At 44.8% G+C, this 22266-nt stretch overlaps 1 protein-coding gene across 4 annotated transcripts in view; it reads left to right on the top strand.

Annotated features, from left to right (window-relative positions):
* The window catches only part of LOC126427311 (uncharacterized), a 42303-nt gene that overhangs the window by 2453 nt on the left and 17584 nt on the right, over nucleotides 1-22266 (top strand). The window contains exon 2 of one of the 4 annotated variants that reach the window (XR_007576632.1): nucleotides 21024-21235. The exons of 1 other annotated variant lie outside the window; for it this stretch is intronic. Coding sequence is in view for 2 of the 3 variants with exons in the window: in XM_050089615.1 (XP_049945572.1) it covers nucleotides 21024-21144 (121 nt within the window). In the remaining variant the exon portion in view is untranslated. The remainder of the gene's footprint in view (nucleotides 1-21023; nucleotides 21236-22266) is intronic. 2 more of the 4 variants (XM_050089616.1, XM_050089615.1) reach the window with 2 other exon arrangements.

Raw genomic sequence — 22266 nt, 5'->3', positions numbered from 1 at the left:
TTACATTTTTGAACATTTAAAGCAAATTGCCAGTCTTGGCACGATTTCAAAGTCTTATCAAGATCTGAATATTTATACTGCCTCTTTCATACAATACTTCATTACAGATAACCGCATCATCTCTAAAAAGTCTGAGGAGTCCTCAATCCAATCACAAATGTCGCTTGATTGTATTTTCGACAATAAAAAATCCAGGCTGAAATAATGTCGATGTTATGAAAAGGATAGATTGCTACTTACCATATAATGGAAATTTTGAGTCACAGACAGGCACAACAAAAAGACTGAAAAACAAGTGAGCTGGTGGGCAGAAAGGGCACACACACACACACACACACACACACACACACACACACACACAGAGAGAGAGAGAGAGAGAGAGAGAGAGAGAGAGAGAGGGGGGGAGGGGAGGGGGGCAATGCAGCTCTTACACACATGGCCGAAAGATTACTTTTTTAGCAGTCTATTTGTTGCGCCTGTCCATGACTCACCATATCCGCTATATGGTGAGTAGCAATCTATCCTCTTCATAACATTGCTTTTGACGATAAGTGTAGGTGTGCTACTGAGTTAAACGCTTGTCAAAAATCAAGAAATACTGCATCTACCTGCTTGCCTTGATCCAAAGTGTGCAGTATGTCATGTGAGAAAAGTGTGAGTTGAATTGCACATGATCGATGTATTCAAAATTTGTGCTGGTTGGCATGGAGGAGGTCTTTTTTTTTTTTTTATACCTCATTGTGTTTGAGCTCAGAATATATTCTAAGATTCTACAACAGATTGATGTCAATGATATTGGACAGTAGTTTTGTCAATAACTTCTACTAGCCTTCTTGTATATGAGTGTGACCTGTAATTTTTCCCAAGAACAGTGCAGGGCTTTCTGTCCAAGGGATTTATGATAAATTATGGTTAGAAGAGGGGCTAACTCAGTTACAAATTCAGTAAGTTTTAAATCAAAATGTGATGATGTACGTTCATTAAGACAAAGAGAACAGCTGCTGTAGTATTTATTTCGCTACTGTATCATTTTTCGGTTGGTTGGTTGATTTGAGGGAGTGGACCAATCGTGGAGGTTGTCGGTCCCATCGTATTAGGAAAGGAAGTCGGCCATGCCCTGTTGAAGAATCCATCCCGGCATTTGCCTAAAGTGATTTAGGGAAATCACAGAAAACCTACATCAGGATGGCCGGATGTGGGTTTGAACCGTCGTCCTCCCGAATGTGAGTCCAGTGTGATAACCACTGCGCCACCTTGGTCCGTCCTTTTTTCTTTTTTTTCTTTTTTTTCTTTTCTTTTTTTAGTGTAACTTGAGGTCTAGTTTAGGTTGAAAGGTGACAGTTTGGTTGTGAATTGGTAAAGCAGTATCAAAAGTTTCAACTAACCCAAAGTACCAAATGGTCCACGAAAGCTCTTATTGACATGTTTGTCAGGTGTCCTCAGTCACTACTAAGTGGATAAGTCTCAAACTGTGAACCCAAAGCCTTAGGGTTCAATTCTAAGTCATTCGTGCCATTTTACATGTCCCTCATCACTTGTTTCACACCTGGAAATGATTTGTTAACATGAAGAATGCCAAGTTGAATCAAGGTGTGGTGCCAGCATTAAATTGTATGTTTCCTACATAACTGACTGTAAGTCAGCTCGAATGTTGGAGGAAAACGAGGCGATACCATTTCCAGTAGGGTCTTGCCTGTAGTAAAGCACTGCGGTACCGGAGACAGGGTTTGCACCCATATGCCAATCTCCAATTAATTTATATGTCCGAGCCTAGACCAGGATACCAATAACCCCCCCCCCCCCCCTCCACGCGCGCGCACACACACACAACCTACAAAAACAAACACAACTGTGATCTTTATGTGGTTTCTTGGTCACATCGATCTGACATGCTGCTGACACTGCTGCCACGGCTATAGTCTTCTTACCTCAGCCTGCTAGTTCGTACATTCCCTTCCGTGATCTCTGTGTTGCCATGTGTCAACAGGCCGTGCCCCCCTGCAGTCCGGGGATTAGAATAGGCCCAAGGTATTCCTGCCTGTTGTAAGAGGTGACTAAAAGGAGTCTCGCACATTTCGGCCTTTATGTGATGGTCCCCTGTAGGGTTTGACTCCCATTTTTCAAAATTTTCCTGAAGAGTGAGCAATTTGGGGAAGGGCACCTTCCATGGTGCATCGTGTCCATCATGTGCTGAGACCTATCGCATCCTTCGTCGACGTGGATCTGCACTTCCCCCCATTCTCCAACTATTGGGTGAGATCACCCTCCTGGGTGTGTATTTTTCCATCAACTGTGCTGTATCGTTTTCTTAGCTGATTATGATAACGGACTTGAATGAGATTTTCACTCTGCAGTGGAGTGTGCGCTGATATGAAACTTCCTGTCAGATTAAAACTGTGTGCCGGACAGAGACTCAAACTCGGGACCTTTGCCTTTGGCGGGCAAGTGCTCTATCAACTGAGCTACCCAAGCACGACTCACGCCCTGTCCTCACAGCTTTACTTCTGCCAGTATCTCGTCTCCTACCTTCCAAACTTCACAGAAGCTCTCCTGCGAACCCTGCAGAACCAGCACTCCTGAAAGAAAGGATATTGCGGAGACATGGCTTAGCCACAGCTTGGGGGATGTTTCCAGAATGAGATTTTCACTCTGCAGCGGAGTGTGCGCTGATATGAAACTTCGTGGCAGATTAAAACTGTGTGCCGGACCGAGACTCGAACTCGGGACCTTAAGGTTTCGCAGGAGAGCTTCTGTGAAGTTTCGAAGGTAGGAGACGAGATACTGGCAGAAGTAAAGCTGTGAGGACGGGGCGTGAGTTGTGCTTGGGTAGCTCAGTTGGTAGAGCTCTTGCCCGCAAAAGGCAAAGGTCCCGAGTTCGAGTCTCGGTCCGGCACACAGTTTTAATCTGCCAGGAAGATAATGGACTTGTTTGCTTGGTTGCACCTGATATCCAGCGCGGTAGCCAGTCCTTTGTGGTGTGGCCACCATGTACCCTGTTTGTTGTAGACCCCTGACCACAAAGGATCGCTCTGCTGATGCCCTGCACCATTAACTCCCCACGTATGCCAAGGAGTAGATGCCCATGACCCTGGGGCATAAGGACTCCCAGCAATAGCCATGCTGCCACGTGGTCTTTGCTGTGGCTGGGTGGCACCCGTGGAGAGGGCCCCTGGTCGGAGTGGGTGGCATCAGGGCAGATGACACGTGATGAACTTGTAGTCCATCATCTCTTGGTGGTGGTCAAACACCAGCAGTCTCTAAGCATTCACGGGTTCAATTCAATGCACAGAAGTACGACCCCAAATCGTTCCCCTCCCTGGCCACACCATGGGAGGAACTTCAGGCTGAGGATGGCAGCGGCTTTTATTTGCCCTGGTACCTTGTATGTTCAAGAGCTGATGGGGAATCTTTCGTGACGATGAAGCTTCAGCTTTTTGTTGAGCATTTTGAGGACTTATTTAGGGAGGTGGAGGGCTTGTCCAAAATGAGATCTGGGTCAGTCTTGATCAAAACGGCATCTTCTGCCCAGTCACGGGCGTTATTCGCTTGTGGCAAGCAGGGAGACATTTCTGTAACCATCACGCCCCATAAGAGCTTAAATATGGTCCGGGGTATCATATTTCACAGGGTACTTGTTTTGCAGTCTGACGATGAGCTGCACGCCAGTTTAGAGCAGCGAGGTGTACATTTTGTTCGGCGTGTCCACCGGATCTGAGGGTTAATCGGGTTGCTACTGGAGCCTTCGCCTTAGCCTTCGAGGGTGATACATTACCCAAGAAGGTCAAAGTGATGATCTACCGCTGTGATATAAAGCCCTATATCCCTCCTCTAATGCGGTGCTATAAATGCTGGAAGTTTGGCCGTACGTCTTCCCACTGTACTTCCAGCGTCACATGTTGAGATTGCGGACGCCCCTTCACATCCCAATACCCCATGTGCCTCACCTCCCATCTGTGTCAAATGCAGAGAGCACTATTCCCCTTGCTCGCCTGACTGTAGGATTCACCAGAAAAAAAGGAAAATCATGGAGTGCAAGACCCTGGACGGACTGACCTACACTGAGGCTAAGAGGAAATTTGAATGACTACATCCTGTATCTATGACATCGTCTTATGCCACCGCCACAACATTTCTAGCCCCATGAGCTCCGCCAATCCCAGTCACGTCTCAGAGCCAGAAGACTACACCTGCCCCCTTGACAGTGGGGGCCACTTCCCTCCCTGTTGCTTCTGCACCACCTACTTTAGGAGCAACAACCCCCAACCCCCCAACCATCAGGGATATCAGTCCCCACTTCTGCACCGGAGAAGCATAAGTCTTTTTTTTGCTAGAAAGAGGTCGCTTGGGTCACTACCTTCCCAGGTTTCTGCTAGTGGGAAAGATGACACCTGCCAGTGGCTGAAGAGTCCAAAAGCAGCTGGTTGTAGGGCTTCACACTCATCCTCAGTCCCAGAGACTGAATCAGTGTAGTCCTCCCAGCCAGGAAACCCAAGAAGCAGCAAGAGGAGTCCAAAAAGAAGATCTCAAGATCAAGGGAATTGCAGTGGCACCCAACCACCGCTACCTAAAAGTTCTGCGTCTGTGGATGAGGTGGAGATTCTGGCGTCCACTGAGGGCCTAGATCTCACCCGACCCTGAGACACAACGGATATAGACTGCTCAGGGAATAAGTCAGTGGCAGCAGGTGACCCTGAGGCATAAACTACGTCATTGAATGTTCCATGCCTTCCCAGTCTCACGATGACGTCGTCATCCAGTGGAATTGCGGGGTTGTTTTTCCACTGCCTGGCTGTGCTACAGCAACTGTTAAGCTTTACACCTGCTTTCTGCACTGCCCTCCAGGAAACCTGGTTCATGGCTATAAGGGATATTACAGGAACCGTTGCGACTGTAATCGAGTGTCTGATGGCGTTTGCATTTATGTCCTAGACTCCTCTGTTGTGAAACTGTGCCACTTCAAACCCCTCTCGAAGCTGTGTCTGCAATGTATATCTTCCTCCAGATAGTGCAGTACCCCTGAATGTATTAGCTGCACTGACTGATCGACTCCTGAAGCCTTTCCTACTTTTGGGAGATTTTAACTCCCATAACCCCTTGTGGGGTGGCACTGTGCTTACTGGCTGAGGCAGAGATGTCGAAACTTTACTGTCTCAGTTTGACTTCTGCCTCTTAAATACTGGCCCGCCACACATTTCATTGTGGCTCAAGGTAGTTACTCGGCCATTGATTTATCAATTTGGAGCCTGGGACCTCTCCCATCTATACACTGGAGAGCACAGGATGACCTGTGTGATAGTGACCATCTTCCTGTCACTGCCCCGGCGTCAGGCACACAGACACCTGTCCAAAAGGGCTTTAAACAAAGCAGACTGGGAAACTTTCACCTCTGCTGTCACCATTGAATCTCCTGCACACGGGAACATCAATGTGATGGTTGAGCAGGTGACTACAACAATCCTTTCTGCGGCAGAAAACACGATCCCTCGCTCTTTAGGGTGCCACCGGCAAAAGGCAGTCCATTGGTGGTCGGCAGAAGTCGCTGAAGCAATTAAGGAGCGTTGGCGAGCTCTACAGCGGCATAAGCGGCGCCCATCTCTGGAGCACCTCATAGCCTTTAAACGGCTCCGTGCCCGCATTCACCAACTCATCAAACGACGGAAGCAGGAGTGTTGGAAAAGGTACGGCTCGACCATCGGGTGCCATACGTTACCTTCCCAAGTCTGGGCAAGTATCAAACATGTTTTCGGGTACCAGACCCCAACAGGTGTTCCCGGTGTTAACATAAATGGTGTATTATCGACCGACGCTATCGCGATTGCCGAGCACTATGCTCGAGCCTCTGTGTCAGAGAATTACCCCCCAGCCTTTTACAATCTCAAATGGTGGCTGGAAGGGAAAGTCCTGTCGATCACTACACACCACAGTGAATCCTATAATGCCCCATTTACTGAGTGAGAGCTCCTCGCTGCCCTTGCACATTGCCCTAACACTGCTCCTGAGCCAGATCGAATCCACAGTCAGATGATTAAACATCTCTTGTATGACTACAAGTGACATCTCCTCATCACCTTCAACCGGATCTGGTACGATGGCATCTTTCCATTACAGTGTCAGGAGAGCACCATCATTCCGGTGCTCAAACCCGGTAAAAACATGCTTGATGTGGATAGCTATCAGCCCATCGGCATCACCAACGTTCTTTGTAAGCTGCTGGAACATATGGTGTGCCGGCGGTTGGGTTGGGCCCTGGAGTCACGTGGCCTGCAGGCTCTATGTCAGGGCAGCTTCTGCCAGGGTCACTCTACCACTAATAATCCTGTGTCCCTCGAGTCTGCCATGTGAACAGCCTTTTCCAAATGCCAACATCTGGTTGCCATCTTTTTTTGATTTACGAAAAGTATATGACACGACCTGACGGCATCATATGCTTGCCACATTATACAAGTGGGGGCTCCGGGGCCCGCTCCAGATTTTTATCCAGAATTTCCTGTCACTTCGTACTTTTCATGTCCAAGCTGTGCCTCCCATAGTTTCCCCATATCAAGGAGACTGTGGTCCTGCAGGACTCTGTATTGAGTGTATCTCTAATTTTAATGGCTGTTAATGGTCTAGCAGCAGCTCTAGGGCCATCCGTCTCACCCTCTCTCTATGCAGACGACTTTTGCATTTCGTACTGCTCCACCAGTACTGGTGTTGCTGATCGGCGCCTACAGGGAGCCATCCATGAGGTGCAGTCGTGGGCTCCAGCTCACGGTTTCCAGTTTTCGGCCGCAAAGTCGTGTGTCGTGCACTTCTGTCGGCATCGTACCGTTCGTCCGGAACCAGACCTTTACCTTAATGATGATCCACTCACTGTAGTGGAGACATACCAATTCTTAGGACTGGTTTTCAATGCCCGATTGACTTTGCTTCCTCACCTCCGTCAGCTTAAGCAGAAGTGCTGGCAGCACCTCAGTGCCCTCCGCTGCCTGAGTAACACCAACTGGGGTGCAGATTGCTCTACGTTACTTCAGCTCTACAGAGCCCTTCTCGAATCCCGCCTCGACTATGGGAGTCTGGTTCATTGTTCGGTGTCACTTTCAGCGTTACGTTTACTCGAACCAGTGCACCACTGTGGTGTTTGCCTAGGGACAGGAGCTGTTGTGGGTTGGCAGGAGAGTCAACACCGGTATGAGAGGAAGCCGAAAGGCATGCGTTTTAGCTCACGCAAGCTGGGGTGAGGTCTGGAACAGGACAAGGAAATTAGACTTTAGCAAAAAACGTACGTAGGTGCTGGAATACTTAACTTTAATCCATAAGTGGTGAACATCGCTCTTGACGGTACATTATTCGTAATCTCAATAGTAACTGGTAACTTGCTAGGTCGTAGCAAATGACGTAGCTGAAGGCTATGCTAACTATCGTCTCGGCAAATGAGAGTGTATTTTGTCAGTGAACCATCGCTAGCAAAGTCGGCTGTACGACTGGGGCGAGTGCTAGGAAGTCTCTGTAGACCTGCCGTGTGGCGGCACTCGGTCTGCAATCACTGATAGTGTCGACACGCGGGTCCGACGTATACTAACGGACCACAGCCGATTTAAAGGCTACCACCTAGCAAGTGTGGTGTCTGGTGATGACACCACAGGAGCTTTTAGGACGAGTCTGGTGACCAGCGTCCTCGTGGAGAGCGGAGCCCCTCCATTGCAGGTTAGGCGTGCACAACTTCTGGCCACGTTCGTAGTTCTCCTGCGCATCCGAATTATGTCTCCTTATCCCACCCACGACAGTTCATCTCCCACGTTGGCGGCCCAGGTCAGGGCCTTCCAAATGCAGTTCGTGTCCGATCCCTTCTTTCCGAACTGGAGTCCTTGCCTTCCCCACCTACACTCGAGGTCCATTCACGTACACACCTCCACAGTGTACACCTAGACCGCGGCTTTGTCTAAACATTTCACGTGGTCCTCAGGGCTCAGTTAACCTCACAGCTCTCCGCTGCCACTTCCTCTCAATTCTTGACGTGTACCGAGGCCACGAAGTGGTTTACACTGACGTCTCGATGGCTGATGATCACATCGGGTTCGCATATGTCCGTGGAGGACGTATTGAACAGCATTCCTTGCTCGATGGCTGCAGTGTTTTCAATGCCGAGCTGGTGGCTATATCTTGTGCTCTCGAGCACACTCGTTCATGTTGTGGGGAGTCGTTTCTTCTGTGTAGCCTACAAGCTATCGACCAGCGTTAGCTTCGCCATCCTTTAGTAGTGACCATTCAGGAGTCTATCTATGCCCTGGAACGGTCCAGTCGTTCAGTGGAGTTTGTCTGGACCCCTGGTCACGTCGGAATCCCAGGCGACAAACTTGCCGACAGGCTGGCCAAACAGGCTGCACGGAAACTGCTTACGGAGATCGTCTTGTCTGCAACCGACCTGTGTTCGGTACTATGCCGCAAGGTTTTGCGTCTTTGGGTGACAGAATGGCATGGCCTCAATACGTACAACAAACTGCGTACCATTAAGGAGGCTACGAATGTGTGGAAGACCTCCACGCGGGCCTCTTGCACGGACTCTGGTTCTCTGTCAGCTCCGCATTGGCCACGCTCGGGTGACACACTGCTACCTCCTGTGCCGTGATGACCCACCTCGGTGTCGGTGTGGTGCCCAGCTGACAGTGACCCTTATCTCAGTGAACTGTCCCTCTTTGGCTGCCCTGCGACGGACTCTTCGGTTACTGGACTCGTTGCCATTAATTTTGGCTGACAACACCTCATCTGCTAATTTAGTTTTACATTTTGTATGTGACAGTCGGTTTTATCGTTGTGTATAAGTTTTCGTGCATGTCCTTTGTCCCTTTGTGTTCTCCACTCTAATGCTTTTAGGCTGGATGTTTTAATGTGTCGCAGAGTGCCTGGCGTTTCCTTTTTATTCTCGTGGTGGGCCAGCCACGGTCATCTGCTCCCTTATTTTTATCCCTTCTACCTGTTTCTTGCTTCTCTCTGTGGTTTTCTTTTCCTGTTTTGCCTGTAGTAGTGTTAGTTGTCCTTCTGTCGTTCTTCTGGTTCTTCCAGTCTCCTGTTATTGTGCTGTGCGTCTCCTTTCTTTTCTTCTTTCCCTCGTGTAATTATTTTACCGGGAACAAGGGACCGTTGACCTCGCAGTTTGGTCCCTTTTCTCCCTCCTGTAAACCAACCAACCGACAGGTGGTGTCACTTCGGCATCACCACTGGTCCTCACTTCACGGGAACGAGCTCCAGGTTATTAAGCCTCTCCTAGCGACTTGGACAACCTCCTCTCGGCTCTTTTGCCGCGAGGAGATCATAACTAGGTTGCGTATTGGGCACTGTCTTTTTAGCCATTTCCATTTGTTAAGTGATGCTCCCCTACCACTTTTTGCACATTGCACCCAACTTTTAACCTTCTGCCATTTCCTGACTGAGTGCGCTTCTTTTAACTGCTTACGTTTCCGTTTGTTTTTGCTGTCTGAGTTATCAGCCGTTTTAATGAACGAAGCACGGGCTGTCAACCGCATTTTACTTTTTAACTGTTGTAGCAATATAGCAAAGGCCATTTAATTTTTAGTTCTGGACATCAATTTCTCTATGGAGTATTTTATAGACCTTTCTCCATGTTCCTGTCTTAAGCTGTCTTCTCTCCCATCGATTGGGATTGACGTGTAGTTGTTTTCAAGTTCTCTCTTTTCTTTGTGTTTTACAATTTTGACATGGGCACGTATGACCCTTGTTGTTTTTGCTTCCTAAAACAAAAACAAAAAAACAAAAAGTCGTCACAGAATCACTCTGTATAATACCTACATTTACAGGTACTGGCACCTGTAACTTTAACGCTCTGCAATGTCGTTCGATGTTGTTTTCGGACATGGGTTCCTGAGTAAAAATTTGTCTACTAAGTCCCCTCGACAACCTCTAGAAGTGTGTAACACGAATTGTGAAATATCCTGTATACTCCTAAAATGTGCTAGAGTTTCCTGCTGTGTTAAGTGGTTGAGTATCCATGAGATTCTAAGTGTCCATTGGCTACAGTCAAGTGGTCGCTGTTGTGTGGTTTGCTACTGTCATCCTTATAAACAGCGTGTTTCAGGATGTCATCAGCAAATGTGGGGGGATGAAAGATTACACAAAGATGATAATTTTTTGTTGAGGAACATGAATGCTCTGATCTGCCGTTTGTGAGTTACACACCTTGTCACGATGTGCGCCGCCATGTAGTGATGTGCTTCACCCATCCTAGTGAGGGTGTTATTTTGTGGAGTCATTCTTGCCCTGACACTCAGCCTGTGTTGTGATAATACTGTATCTTCAATGTTGTGCAGCTTATTAGTCCTGATTATGTGTTACACAGAGGAGAGGGTAAATGGAAAAGCAGCTCTTTGTATCTAGGAAAATCAGTTCCATTTCAGAAGATACTCACATTCCAGTTCCTAGGCTATAATTTGTGGACATTTACAAGAAATTTGGAGTTCGTGTCCTCAGCATGTAGGTGGTGGCAGGTATGGATAAAAGTCTAGAATAGGACCAGTGGAGCACTTGTTTGTTTTGTGCAGGAAAGTTGTCAGCACTTGCTGCGAGGTAGGATGGGAAAAAAAGAATGTGTCTCAGTTGTTTGTGTTATGCAACCAATGAGGGAACAGCTGGCAGACGATATGTTTTGAAGTAGTACACTTGGAAGAAAGGGTGAAACATTGCTGTAAGTGTCAATTACAAATTTAATTGCTTCTTGTTTGAGTCGCAGCTATTGAAACCGTGCTAGTATCTGCAAACTGAGGACAGTGTCACAACCTGTGATGTATTCAAAAAAGCAGCGAAATATTTCTCTACTCTGTATTGCTACGCAATCGATCTGTGCAAGCACACGGAGTTAGTGGATCACTGCCCCCCCCCCTTTTTTAGGTAAATCGTGGATGAAAACATATGGATCAATGTTTTTAATTAAAACATGAGAGAAGGTAGGTGGATCTATGTTTATTAATACAGGGTGATTCAAAAAGAATACCACAACTTTAGGAATTTAAAACTCTGCAACGACAAAAGGCAGAGCTAAGCACTATCTGTCAGCGAATTAAGGGAGCTATAAAGTTTCATTTAGTTGTACATTTGTTCGCTTGAGGCGCTGTTGACTAGGCGTCAGCGTCAGTTGATGCTAAGATGGCGACCGCTCAACAGAAAGCTTTTTGTGTTATTGAGTACGGCAGAAGTGAATCGACGACAGTTGTTCAGCGTGCATTTCGAACGAAGTATGGTGTTAAACCTCCTGATAGGCGGTGTATTAAACGTTGGTATAAACAGTTTACAGAGAATGGGTGTTTGTGCAAAGGGAAAAGTTCTGGACGGCCGAGAACGAGTGATGAAAATGTAGCACGCATCCAGCAAGCATTTGTACGCAGCCCAGGAAAATCGACTCGCAGAGCTAGCAGAGAGCTGCAAATTCCACAATCAACTGTATGGAGAGTCCTACGAAAAAGGTTAGTTATGAAACCTGAACGTCAACTACCCGAGGCGATGGATCGGCCGCCAGGCAGCCCGTGACAGAGCACTTCATCACTGGCCTCCAAGAAGCCCTGATCCTACCCCCTGCGATTTTTTCTTATGGGGGTATGTTAAGGATATGGTGTTTCGGCCATCTCTCCCAGCCACCATTGATGATTTGAAACGAGAAATAACAGCAGCTATCCAAACTGTTACGCCTGATATGCTACAGAGTGTGTGGAATGAGTTGGAGTATCGGGTTGATATTGCTCGAGTGTCTGGAGGGGGCCATATTGAACATCTCTGAACTTGTTTTTGAGTGAAAAAAAAAAACCTTTTTAAATACTCGTTGTAATTATGTATAACAGAAGGTTATATTATGTTTCTTTCATTAAATACACATTTTTAAAGTTGTGGTATTCTTTTTGAATCACCCTGTACATTGAACATGGGACTCTATTGTGAATAAACATTGATTCACTTACCTTCTCCCATCATTTAGTTAAAAAACATTGATCCACTTACTCAGTGTGCTCAGGCACTCAATTGCATAGTCATTTCACCACCACATATGACACATTTTTGTGTCTCTGCAATTAATCCGTGAGAGATGCACCAATGAACGTCACCATATGGGACTAAATCAATCCACCTTATAACACTCGCTGCCATAATTACAAAATATTTCTCTCAAAACTCACCAATACACTGAAAAACAGCAAACAAGACAAGGGTTTCAATATCGCTGCTAGAAATACATTGCCTCCCTGCTCGCCTCTCATTTATTATGTCAAAGAATCATTTCGTTGGTTGCGCAGAACTTACGGTTTGCCATCCTACGAGCAGTAGATAAGCACCACCGTGATTGCTGCTGGCCCCGATCTAGACTTTAGGTGCAGGTGTGAGGTTATCTGTTGATTAAGCATTGAATCTTCAAGCAGCACATATCTGTTTGGAGAGTTTTGCTGGAGCACAACCTACACATGTACCATCTTCTCAGAGTGCAGGTTTTAACACCAGCTGATTACCCACATCGTATGCAGTTTGTGCATCAAAGAGTGAATTATGTTTTATTTTCTGATGAGGCTTTCTTTAATTGCAGGGGCAGTCACATCTGGAATTATGAGCGCACACATGCGGTTGCTATTAAATTACACCAATGAACGTCGTCTGGAAACCTGTGTGGGAATTGTGGATAATCATATTCTGAGACCTGTAATGCTGCCACCTCGGTTAACTGGAGCAGCTTGTTTACAGTTCCCGCAGACCACATTTCTGGAACTGCTGTACAGTTTATAGCGTGCTGTGTACTGAGGCCTCAGGTTCCAGCTTGATGGAGCCCCAGCACACTTCAGCATTCGTGGGTGGCACAGCTAACTGTCAGTTTTGGAGACCATCGGATAGGACAAGGCAACCTGTCGTATGGCCAGTGCATTCGCCTGACTTGATGCCCCTTGCTAACTTTTTCTGGGGACATGTCAAGGATACAGTTCTCATTATTCCAATTGCCACTAGAGCTGAGCTGAAAGCCCCAATCACTGATGCATTTCACCAGGTCTGACAATACGATATTTCACTGCCAGTGTTGTTCAGAATTATGATGCAAAGGCACTGCATTATGAAATACACTATATGTGTTCACAGTTACAAATATGGACAACCATCAGCTGTATATTTGAATGATGACAATGAAAATTTGCACCCGACTGGGACTAGAACCCAAATTTTTCACTTATTGCTATCACTTGCGTTGGAGTTGGGCCATCTGTGCATGGCCAGATTCAAACTTCCATATGTCATCACCCATATATCTACCACCTGCATCCAAGTTCAAAGGAATAAACATTGCAGTGACTACAGCCATTGTGAAATATGTTAAATGCGTGATTCTCAAAGTTTTCCCAGTGCACTGAATTTTCGATGAGGTTTCAGGATTGCAGTTGGTTCATGATGAGTTCTTGCCACGATATACGGAAGTAGAGAAGGATGGTTACTTGCCGTTTCTGGACGTCTCAGTTAGTAGGAAAGTGGATTGTTCATTAGGGCATTATGTCTACCGTAAACCACACTGACGGACCTTTACCTGCAGGCATCGAGTTGCCATCACCCTGCACAAACTACCAGCATCCTTAAAATGTCGGTGCACTGGGCTCATGTTGTTTCGGATAAAGACAACCATACAAAGGAGCTAGAATATTTACTGTCGGTGTTCAGAGGTAACGGCTACTCTCCACGTCAGATTAGTACAGCGCTGAGAGTGAAGAAATGTGACCACCCACAACATCGAGAAGATAAGGAGCTGTTAAAGTCCAGGGTGTCCATTCCATACGTCGGCAATCTTTCATCTAAAGTAGGCAGGATTCTAAGGAAACATCAACTTAAAGTAATCTTCCAGCCGCCAATGAAGATTAGTGCCCTTCTCGGTTCTGTAATAGACAATCTGGGTCTGCGGAAGGCGGGGATCTACAAAAATCCTTGCCAGTGTGGCAAAGCTTACATCGGTCAGACTACATGCACAGTACATAAAAGGTGCGTTGAACGTGACTGCCACACTTGCCTTTTGTGGCCCAGTCAAGTGGGCCGTAGCTGAGCATTGTATTACCGGACACACTGTGGATTTTTCTGCCACGAAAATCATGGCCCCAGCGAGAACTTTTTGGGATTCAGTAATTAAAGAATCTGTGGAAATACGCCTAGCACAAAATCTTATAAATCGTGATGGCGGTTTTCAACTAGACAAGGCTCAGGACCCGGTGATCTCTCTAATTTCTTATGAGAGAAGACAGTTTATTCATAATGGCACGTCTGGTGACATCTGACGTCCGGTTTTTAGCAATGCGAATGCGCATTCCGACAGAGGACGGACGTGTAGTTTCCACCTTTACACGTGCGCCTGCGCGCCACAGATAGAACAGTATTTCCAGAAGGCACGGATTTTGATAGAGCACACTGCTGTGATGGCCACCAATGCGCACACGTTTAATTTTTGCTATGAAGCTGATATCGAGAACTCGCAGTCTCCAGTGGCGGATACTCACCTGGAGATGGCCGGACGATTGCCAGCCGAAATATCACGGCAAGAAGTCAACGTGATCCGGCTACAATCCAGAAACCTCATTGTCCGTGAAATGTATTTGCAAGTGCGAATATGGACAGCCGCCAGCTTTATAATTGAATGATGACAAAATTTGGGACTCGAACCCGAATTTCACGCCTATCGTGTACAATCACCTTACCATTAGGCTATCGGAGCACTCTCCATGGCCAGACCCAAACTTCCATATCTCGTCAACTGTGTGTCTACAATTTGTACGGCAATATACATAATGAATGTACAAGTGCAGATTGTACACACATGGTTGACCACATGTGGAAGTCCTGGTCTGGCTCCGAAGCATGTTCAGATAGCCTAATGGTAACATGACTGTTTGCGACAAGCACGAAACTTGGATTTGAGTCCCAGTCTCTCACAAAATTTCATTGTCTTCATTCAGTTATACAGGTGATGGTAGTCCATATTCTCAACTGTGGATACACTGCATGTAAATCCAACAGTATCTTGATATGTTCTCCAGAGTTGGGCGGGCATTGGTTCAACGGTGTGTATCATGTATTGAAGCACAGGGTGTGCTGTTGAACCGTTCGTGTAATTACTGTCAGAATATACCCAATAATAACAAATGATAATTTTTGTGCAGTTGTAGTTATTCATTATTATAACTTTAAGGACGTATTTAAGACTATCATCTATCGCTTGTGCCTTTTCCCACAGCTACGCAGGATCGGCACGGTTAATTGGATTTGGCGAGTTTAGTTTAAGGGGTGGCCGGATGTCCTTCCTGCCACCACCCTGTACCGCCTGGGACAGAATGAGTGTACCCCAACTCTCTGCGACTAGTGTAATCCACGGAAAAGTGTTTAGATGTCTGCATGCCATGTAACTGAGGCAGGATGTGGGGACCAGTCCGGTATTCAACTAGTGGGATGTGGGAAACCGCCTAAAAACCACATCCAGGCTGGTCGGCACACCAGCCATCGTGGTTAATCCACCAGGCAGATTCTATCCAGGGCCGGCGCGCCTACCCAAGTCCAGAAAGCAGGACATTTAGTGCTCTCGGCTACCCTGACGGGTAGACATATATGTTCCTTAATAAAAAATGATACTCTTCATGTGATCTGTTATTGTCAGTGAGATCCTGATACACCCTGTTGCTGCACTACTGCCTCTGATGTCATCACCAGTGTTCAGTCCTAGGTCATATTTTCCTTGTAAGAGCGTCACACATGTTACACCCTTCCAGTGTCCATCTCCCGAGCTGTGCTTAGCTGCAGACCACCATCGTTATTGCGGCTGTTTTCAGGAATTATATTGAACTGCTTCATTTCTAATGCTATCACGGAAACAATTCGTCCATTTAATAATAGCTGTCTCCTCGAATGCTGTGCGGTGTCCGTTTTCCAGAGCAAGTTCTGCTTCTGCTGATTTCTCAGGATGCTGTAGCATACTAAAGCTACTGCTTACACAACACTCGTCCACCCACATCTCGGGTATTGATGAGTGGTATGGGATCCTTGGCAGACAGGTTTGCTTTTTTATTTAATCGTATGGCTAGGGCCCCCCGTCGGACAGTCATTTGCCGGTTGTGGTCTTTCAATTTGAAGCCACTTTGGTGACCTGCAGTCGATGAGGATGATAATGATGACAGCACAACACCCAGTCCCTGGATGATAATGATGACAGCACAATACCCAGTCCCTGGGCGGAGAAAATTCCCTGATCCAGCTGGGAATCGAACCCGGGCCTAGAGGATTGACAACCCGTCACGCAGACCATTCAGCTACTGGGGGTGGACATAGGTTTGCTGGAAGACATCAACATTTTAAAGGAAGGGTCTTCTTTTGTGCTGTCATGAAAGGTGGGGAGTGTATCACAGATATGATGACCTGTTGTTGTCATTGTTTTCATTCTCAAGACTGGTTCCGTGCAGCTCTCCATGCTACTCTATCCTGTGCAAGACTCTTTATCTCTGCAAAACTACTGCAATTTCCCTCCACTTCAGCTTGCTTACTGTAGTGAAGCCTTGGTCCCTGTTTACTATTTTTACACTCCACATTTTCCTCCGTTTCCAAAATGACAATTCTTTGACACCTCAAGACATATCCTATCAACTGATCACTTCTTATAGGGAAGTTGCATCATAAATTTCTTTTTTCCCCCCGTTGGATTCAGTACGTGCTCATTACTTACCCAGTCTAACTATCTATCCTTCAACATTTTTCTATAATTGAACATGTCAAGCAAAACTTTTGACAAATCTCTTTCGCAGTTCTACTGGAATTTTTGTCATCAACAAACCTCAGGTTGTCTGTTTTGAAGCTGTCGTACTACTATTTCGTGAATCCGTACTGAGAATGTTACACCACCAGCTGTCAGTTGTATATTTTTAGTACAACATCAAATGCTATAAAACAATGAATCGAATCAAAAAATCTCAACACTGCACATACTGGTAGCCATATAAAAAATACGATATTTCATCACCTGTGTTGTTAAGAATGATGCAATGTTAGTTCAGATATGCACGCATGTCCAAAGGAACAGACACTGCAGCCGTTATGAAATACGTGAAATGTATTCTCAGTTGCAAATAGGGACAACTGTCAGTTGTATTATGGAATTATCATGATAAGTGGGAAATCGAGTTTCGGGTACCGGTCAAGCACAAATTTTCATTGTCGTCATTCTGCTGTACAACTGACATTAGTTCACATTCGCAACTGCGAATACATTTCATTTTGGGCGCATAAAAAATATTTATATTATCCTGTAGTAAAATATACCCTAAAGCTCCTGTGACATTAGGCACCATCAAAAGTAAAAACCCAGCAGCAAACCTGCGTTGTTAAACATTCAACTATTCTTAGAAAAACTTGTGTCAGTGTATTACATTCTCAAGGCATAGATGTAAACTAAAGGCAGTTGCTTTCACCTACCAAAGATAGTACATTTCTGCAACATATACGTCACAGTCTCCAATGGTGCTAATTCTCTTATAAAATCTATGAACATTAAATGTCGAGTCACACAAACCAATACTACAGCTATGTTACAACATATGCATTTCTATAGAATGGCCAACAGAAAACATAAAACCAAAGACCGAAAATTCAGATAAGTCGGTGGCTGCTTGCCGAGGTGGACCTTCCTAAAGTAGGCCCAGAAATGTCTTCCCACTAAACACGCTGATGCTTTCCTTTCATAAAGTGCAAAAAAACTCTTGCTTCTTCTAAATTTGACAGCTGCCACCTTCTATCTTCAAAGTGCTGTTACTGTTATGCAGTCCGTGACATTACCCCGCAAATGCTACTCACTCTTAAGGTGCACAGTTCCCGATGAGCCATTCCCTTTATTCTTATGCTCTTTAAATCTTACTTTAAAGTTTTTTTGTGTTTCCTCTGTGTACTTCATTTCACAATCTTGACACTTAATTTCACAAACTCTTCTTTGCCAGTCATGCTTTAACCTCTGCTGCAGTTTGCTGTCAACCCTAAATGGAATTTGCACCCCTTTATTGTTAAATAACCTCACAAATTTATACGGGGCTAGCACAGTCTTTGCACTGCACTGCCAAATGTACTTCTTACCAAAAAGCGATTCTGGTAGCTGGAGTCAAGTTTTGTTAATCGTGCCTTTTGCATTCTTGTGGTGGAGATATTTCCATAGCAACTTTCATTCTGTAACAAATATTTCCTTATATCTGATTGAGAAGTGAAATGCCAATTTTCATATTTTGCCTTTAAAATTTGTTTAATGTAATGAAATATTTTATTAAAAATTTTCATCGCCTATTGCACTCTCTTAAGGGCAGAATTTCGATAAACACATACTTTTTTTTATTTGTAACCGAGACGTCTAGTACCAGTTGTCATAGATGTAGCCTTAAAAATCCTTTAGTAGATCTTTAGTAATTATTTATTTTCAAAAAAACTTTCACCTACTATTTTACCCTGTTAGTGGATACAAAATTCTGAAATGTGTGTTTTATATTTTTCTGACAGAGAAACCAAATACCAGTTTTCATAGATCTAGCATCAAAATTCCCTTAATAGTGACATACTTTCAAAAAGCTTTCCATCCCCTATTTCGTCCCCTTAGGGTTGGAATTTCGGGCAGTCCATCCTTAAATGATGCCTACAGTATGAGATCCACTCCCTCTCAAAACTTCAAATCTCTATCCTTTAGTGGTTTTGGCTGGCCGACAACGAGTCAGTCGGTTGGGACATTGCCTTTTATACACAGAGATAATTCCCCAATATTGCATTACTTTACACTTCTGGGGATTTATCTAATTTTGTTGGTTTTTGTGCACTACTGCTGCATCCAACCTATCTATTAAACCTGCACAAAAAACACTTTCTACTGCTATTTGCCTAAGCATTCTCATTTCTACAATCTCATTGTGAGGACTTAGAGACATGGTGACGCACATCGAGAGTGAGCAGCATTCATCAGTAACATCATTGACAGCATGAGTGAGGGTAATTGCACTTTGAGGATAAATGGTGGTGGTTGTCAGATTTAGAGGAAGCAGTGTTTTTTGCACTTTAAGAAAGGAAGGCATCAGCATGGTAAATGAGAAGACATTTCTGGGTCCACTTTAGCTGTGTCCTCCATGAAAAGCAGGTACCAACTTATGAATTAATCAGTGTTAGGTTTTATGTTCCCTGTTGGCCATTCTGTACGAATGCAAATGTTGCAACATAGGTGTATTATTGGTTTGTAGAATTTTCTAGGACTCAGCATATTAATGTTCACAGATTTTATCGAAGACAGTAGCATCGTCGGGGGCATACGCATTGTAGGAATGGACTATCTTTGGTAGGTAGAAGCAGCTGCTTTTAGTTCACAACTATGCTTGAGAGAGTAACATGTCAACATGAGTTGTTCTAAGAAAAGTTTTATGTTTGACGATACAGATTTTCTGCTGGATTTTTACTTTTGACGTTGCCTGACGGCATACAGGAGCTTTAAGGTATGTTTTACTGAGGGACTATATAACTATTTTTTATATGGTAAAATATCAAACAATGGGAAATCCAGGATGGAATGTAACAATACCAGAGAAGGAAAGTTGCTACTCACCATATAGCGGAGATGCTGAGTCGCGATAGGCACAACAAAAAGATTCACACAATTAAAGCTTTTGGCCATTAAGGCCTTTGTCAGCAGTACACACACACACACACACACACACACACACACACACACAACTTGCACACACATCTGCAGTCTCAGAGAACTGAAACCACACTGCGAACAGCAGCACCAGTGCGTGATGGAAGTGGCGACTGGGTGGGGGTAAGGAGGAGGCTGTAGCAGGAAGGGAGAAGGATTTTTTTATATGGTTGTCAGTACATGTAGTATTGCAGTATTTGACTGGTTTCCTTGTTTTGTAGCATTTGATAATGGGATGACATAGTCCTGAGACATGTTGTGCTAAAAATGTCACACATTTGACATCTAGTGACGTAACATTCTCAGTTCCGAAACCTCGGGTTAATTGAAGTTTCGATACTGCCGTGCCAACTCATAACCGAACTGTCACCTTCTGACCTAACCTAGATCTCGGGCTATACCACAGATTATCATGTCACACCTACCTACTTTCCAAAAATACTCTGGATGCAATACCAGTATTGTCATTGTTATGTTCTCTTTCTGTTTGAGCACATATTATTATGCCACTGGTCAAAACTGATGTCCTTTACCGGTAGGTTCAGTTGACTTAACCCCTCACCTTTTCTAAAGTTCTTTTTATACCACAGCAATAAGCAATATGGATTGCTACTCACCACACAGAGCAGCCCTTTCTTTTCTCTGTGCCTGATTGCGGCTCAGTGCCTCCTCTGTGCAGTGAGTATCAGTCTACCCTTTCCGTATTGTTATTTTTCAATCCGGGTCTTGCCATTGTTCTTTTTGCACACAAATGCTCTGCTACTTATTTCCTCCACAGAGCTTCCATTTTGTGTCACAAAAACTCCCAACTATGTAAAAGGAATTATTCATTTCAAAGTCTTTCTGTTGAAGGTCATGGTGTTCCAAATTTTGTGACTACCAGTGTGGTGGATGGCTTACGGCAAGGGGCAAATACTATGCGTGCACGCGCGCCCATACACACACACACAACACACACACACACACACACACACACACACACACACACACACACACACACACACACACACACACACACAGAGAGAGAGAGAGAGAGAGAGAGAGAGAGAGAGAGAGAGAGAGAGAGAGAGACTGGGACTGGGACTGGGACTGGGACTGGGACTGACGGACGGACTGGTGTGGGATGCAAATATTTGAGGAATACTCAAGAATGAGTCTCATGTGCAATATGTGTATATCATGCTTTACAGGCATCATGCAGTCTCCTGAACTCTCACACAGGGCTATAGTCTGCCATTTGCCTTCCCTACAACCAGTCTTACGTGAACATCCTATTCTGTGTTGCTTTTATTTGCGCTCTGCCCTGACTTTAGTGGGCTGTCTTTTACAGCAGCAGCAAGGATGGCCCTGCCACTGCAGTGGGTCCGAAACCTGGGGCAGCCAGTAAACCGACGCCTCGGCCACCGGCCGCCCGGCGAGGCAGGCGATTCGGCCGTCGCTCTGCACGGTAGCCGCCCACGGGGTAAGAGCAATGGATCTGCTCTACTGATGGACATAGCCAGCTGATGTCAAGTCATAGGCGAGTCTATCTGATATTTATCGGTATGACCCCCCTGCTCTATATTTTAGTTCTGCAGCTATCAGAAATGGCGATGATACGCGTAATGTTGTAGCGAGCGTGGCTTTATGGAGTAGAGCGTGCTTGTGGTTTCAGTGAACATAATTAGACGTTATTTACCAATAAATACACAATCACCATACTACGCTGCATGGTAAGAGCAATTTCACAACTGTCAATCGTAGCACAGTTTAATCCTTTTGCAGTCAGCCATTTTGAACGGCAAATGCTAAAAATGTCATACAGTTTTTACACTGTCATCAGTGTTCTATTTAAATTGCGATATATCGTGCTGCATTCGATGTGAAAATATAAAAAAATACCACTTACCTCCAAAAGTATGTAGCTTGTTATAGTACACACAGATTACCATACTATTTCACTTTAAATTTTTTATTATAATATTTTCACCATCATGGACACAAGTCGCCAAAGTGGCGTCAAGTAAAAAGACTTGCAATATGGCAGCCGAACCCCGAAGGGGATATCCCGGCCAATAAATGCCATACGAACATTTCATTTTTCAGTGACAAAATAAAAAGTTAATATGAGTTCGATTTTGTTTCCATATAATTAACACTACCCTTGATTTAAAGAAAGCACACAAATGTCCATAAAATCTAAGCAAAATTTCTAAGTAAACTTGCATAAGAAAAATGAAATTTTTAACATTATTTACAGATTTATCATACAATGGGGTGAATAGAAAAAGTTTTCAACTTTAAAAGAAAAAAACAACTGATTATATTAACAAGAAATATGAAAATTTAAATTACGTGGACTCACATGTCTGGGCTTAACTTTGAACATATAATTAAAATTGGGACAGAGATCATGCATAATATAAACAGTTAAAAACTTTGTATTTCCATTCACTCCACAGACAGGGATGAATAGAAATAGCAGTGGTAATCTTATTATTTCTTCTATTTATTAGTCCTTGGGGTGAACAGGGACATGTCAAAATCTATTTTGGGTTAAAATATGTTATGGATGTAGAAGAACAAGAAACAAA

Source organism: Schistocerca serialis, chromosome 11 (assembly GCF_023864345.2).
Source record: "Schistocerca serialis cubense isolate TAMUIC-IGC-003099 chromosome 11, iqSchSeri2.2, whole genome shotgun sequence".
Taxonomy (NCBI): Eukaryota; Metazoa; Arthropoda; class Insecta; order Orthoptera; family Acrididae; genus Schistocerca; species Schistocerca serialis.
This window is presented reverse-complemented; position numbering and strand designations above follow the sequence as displayed.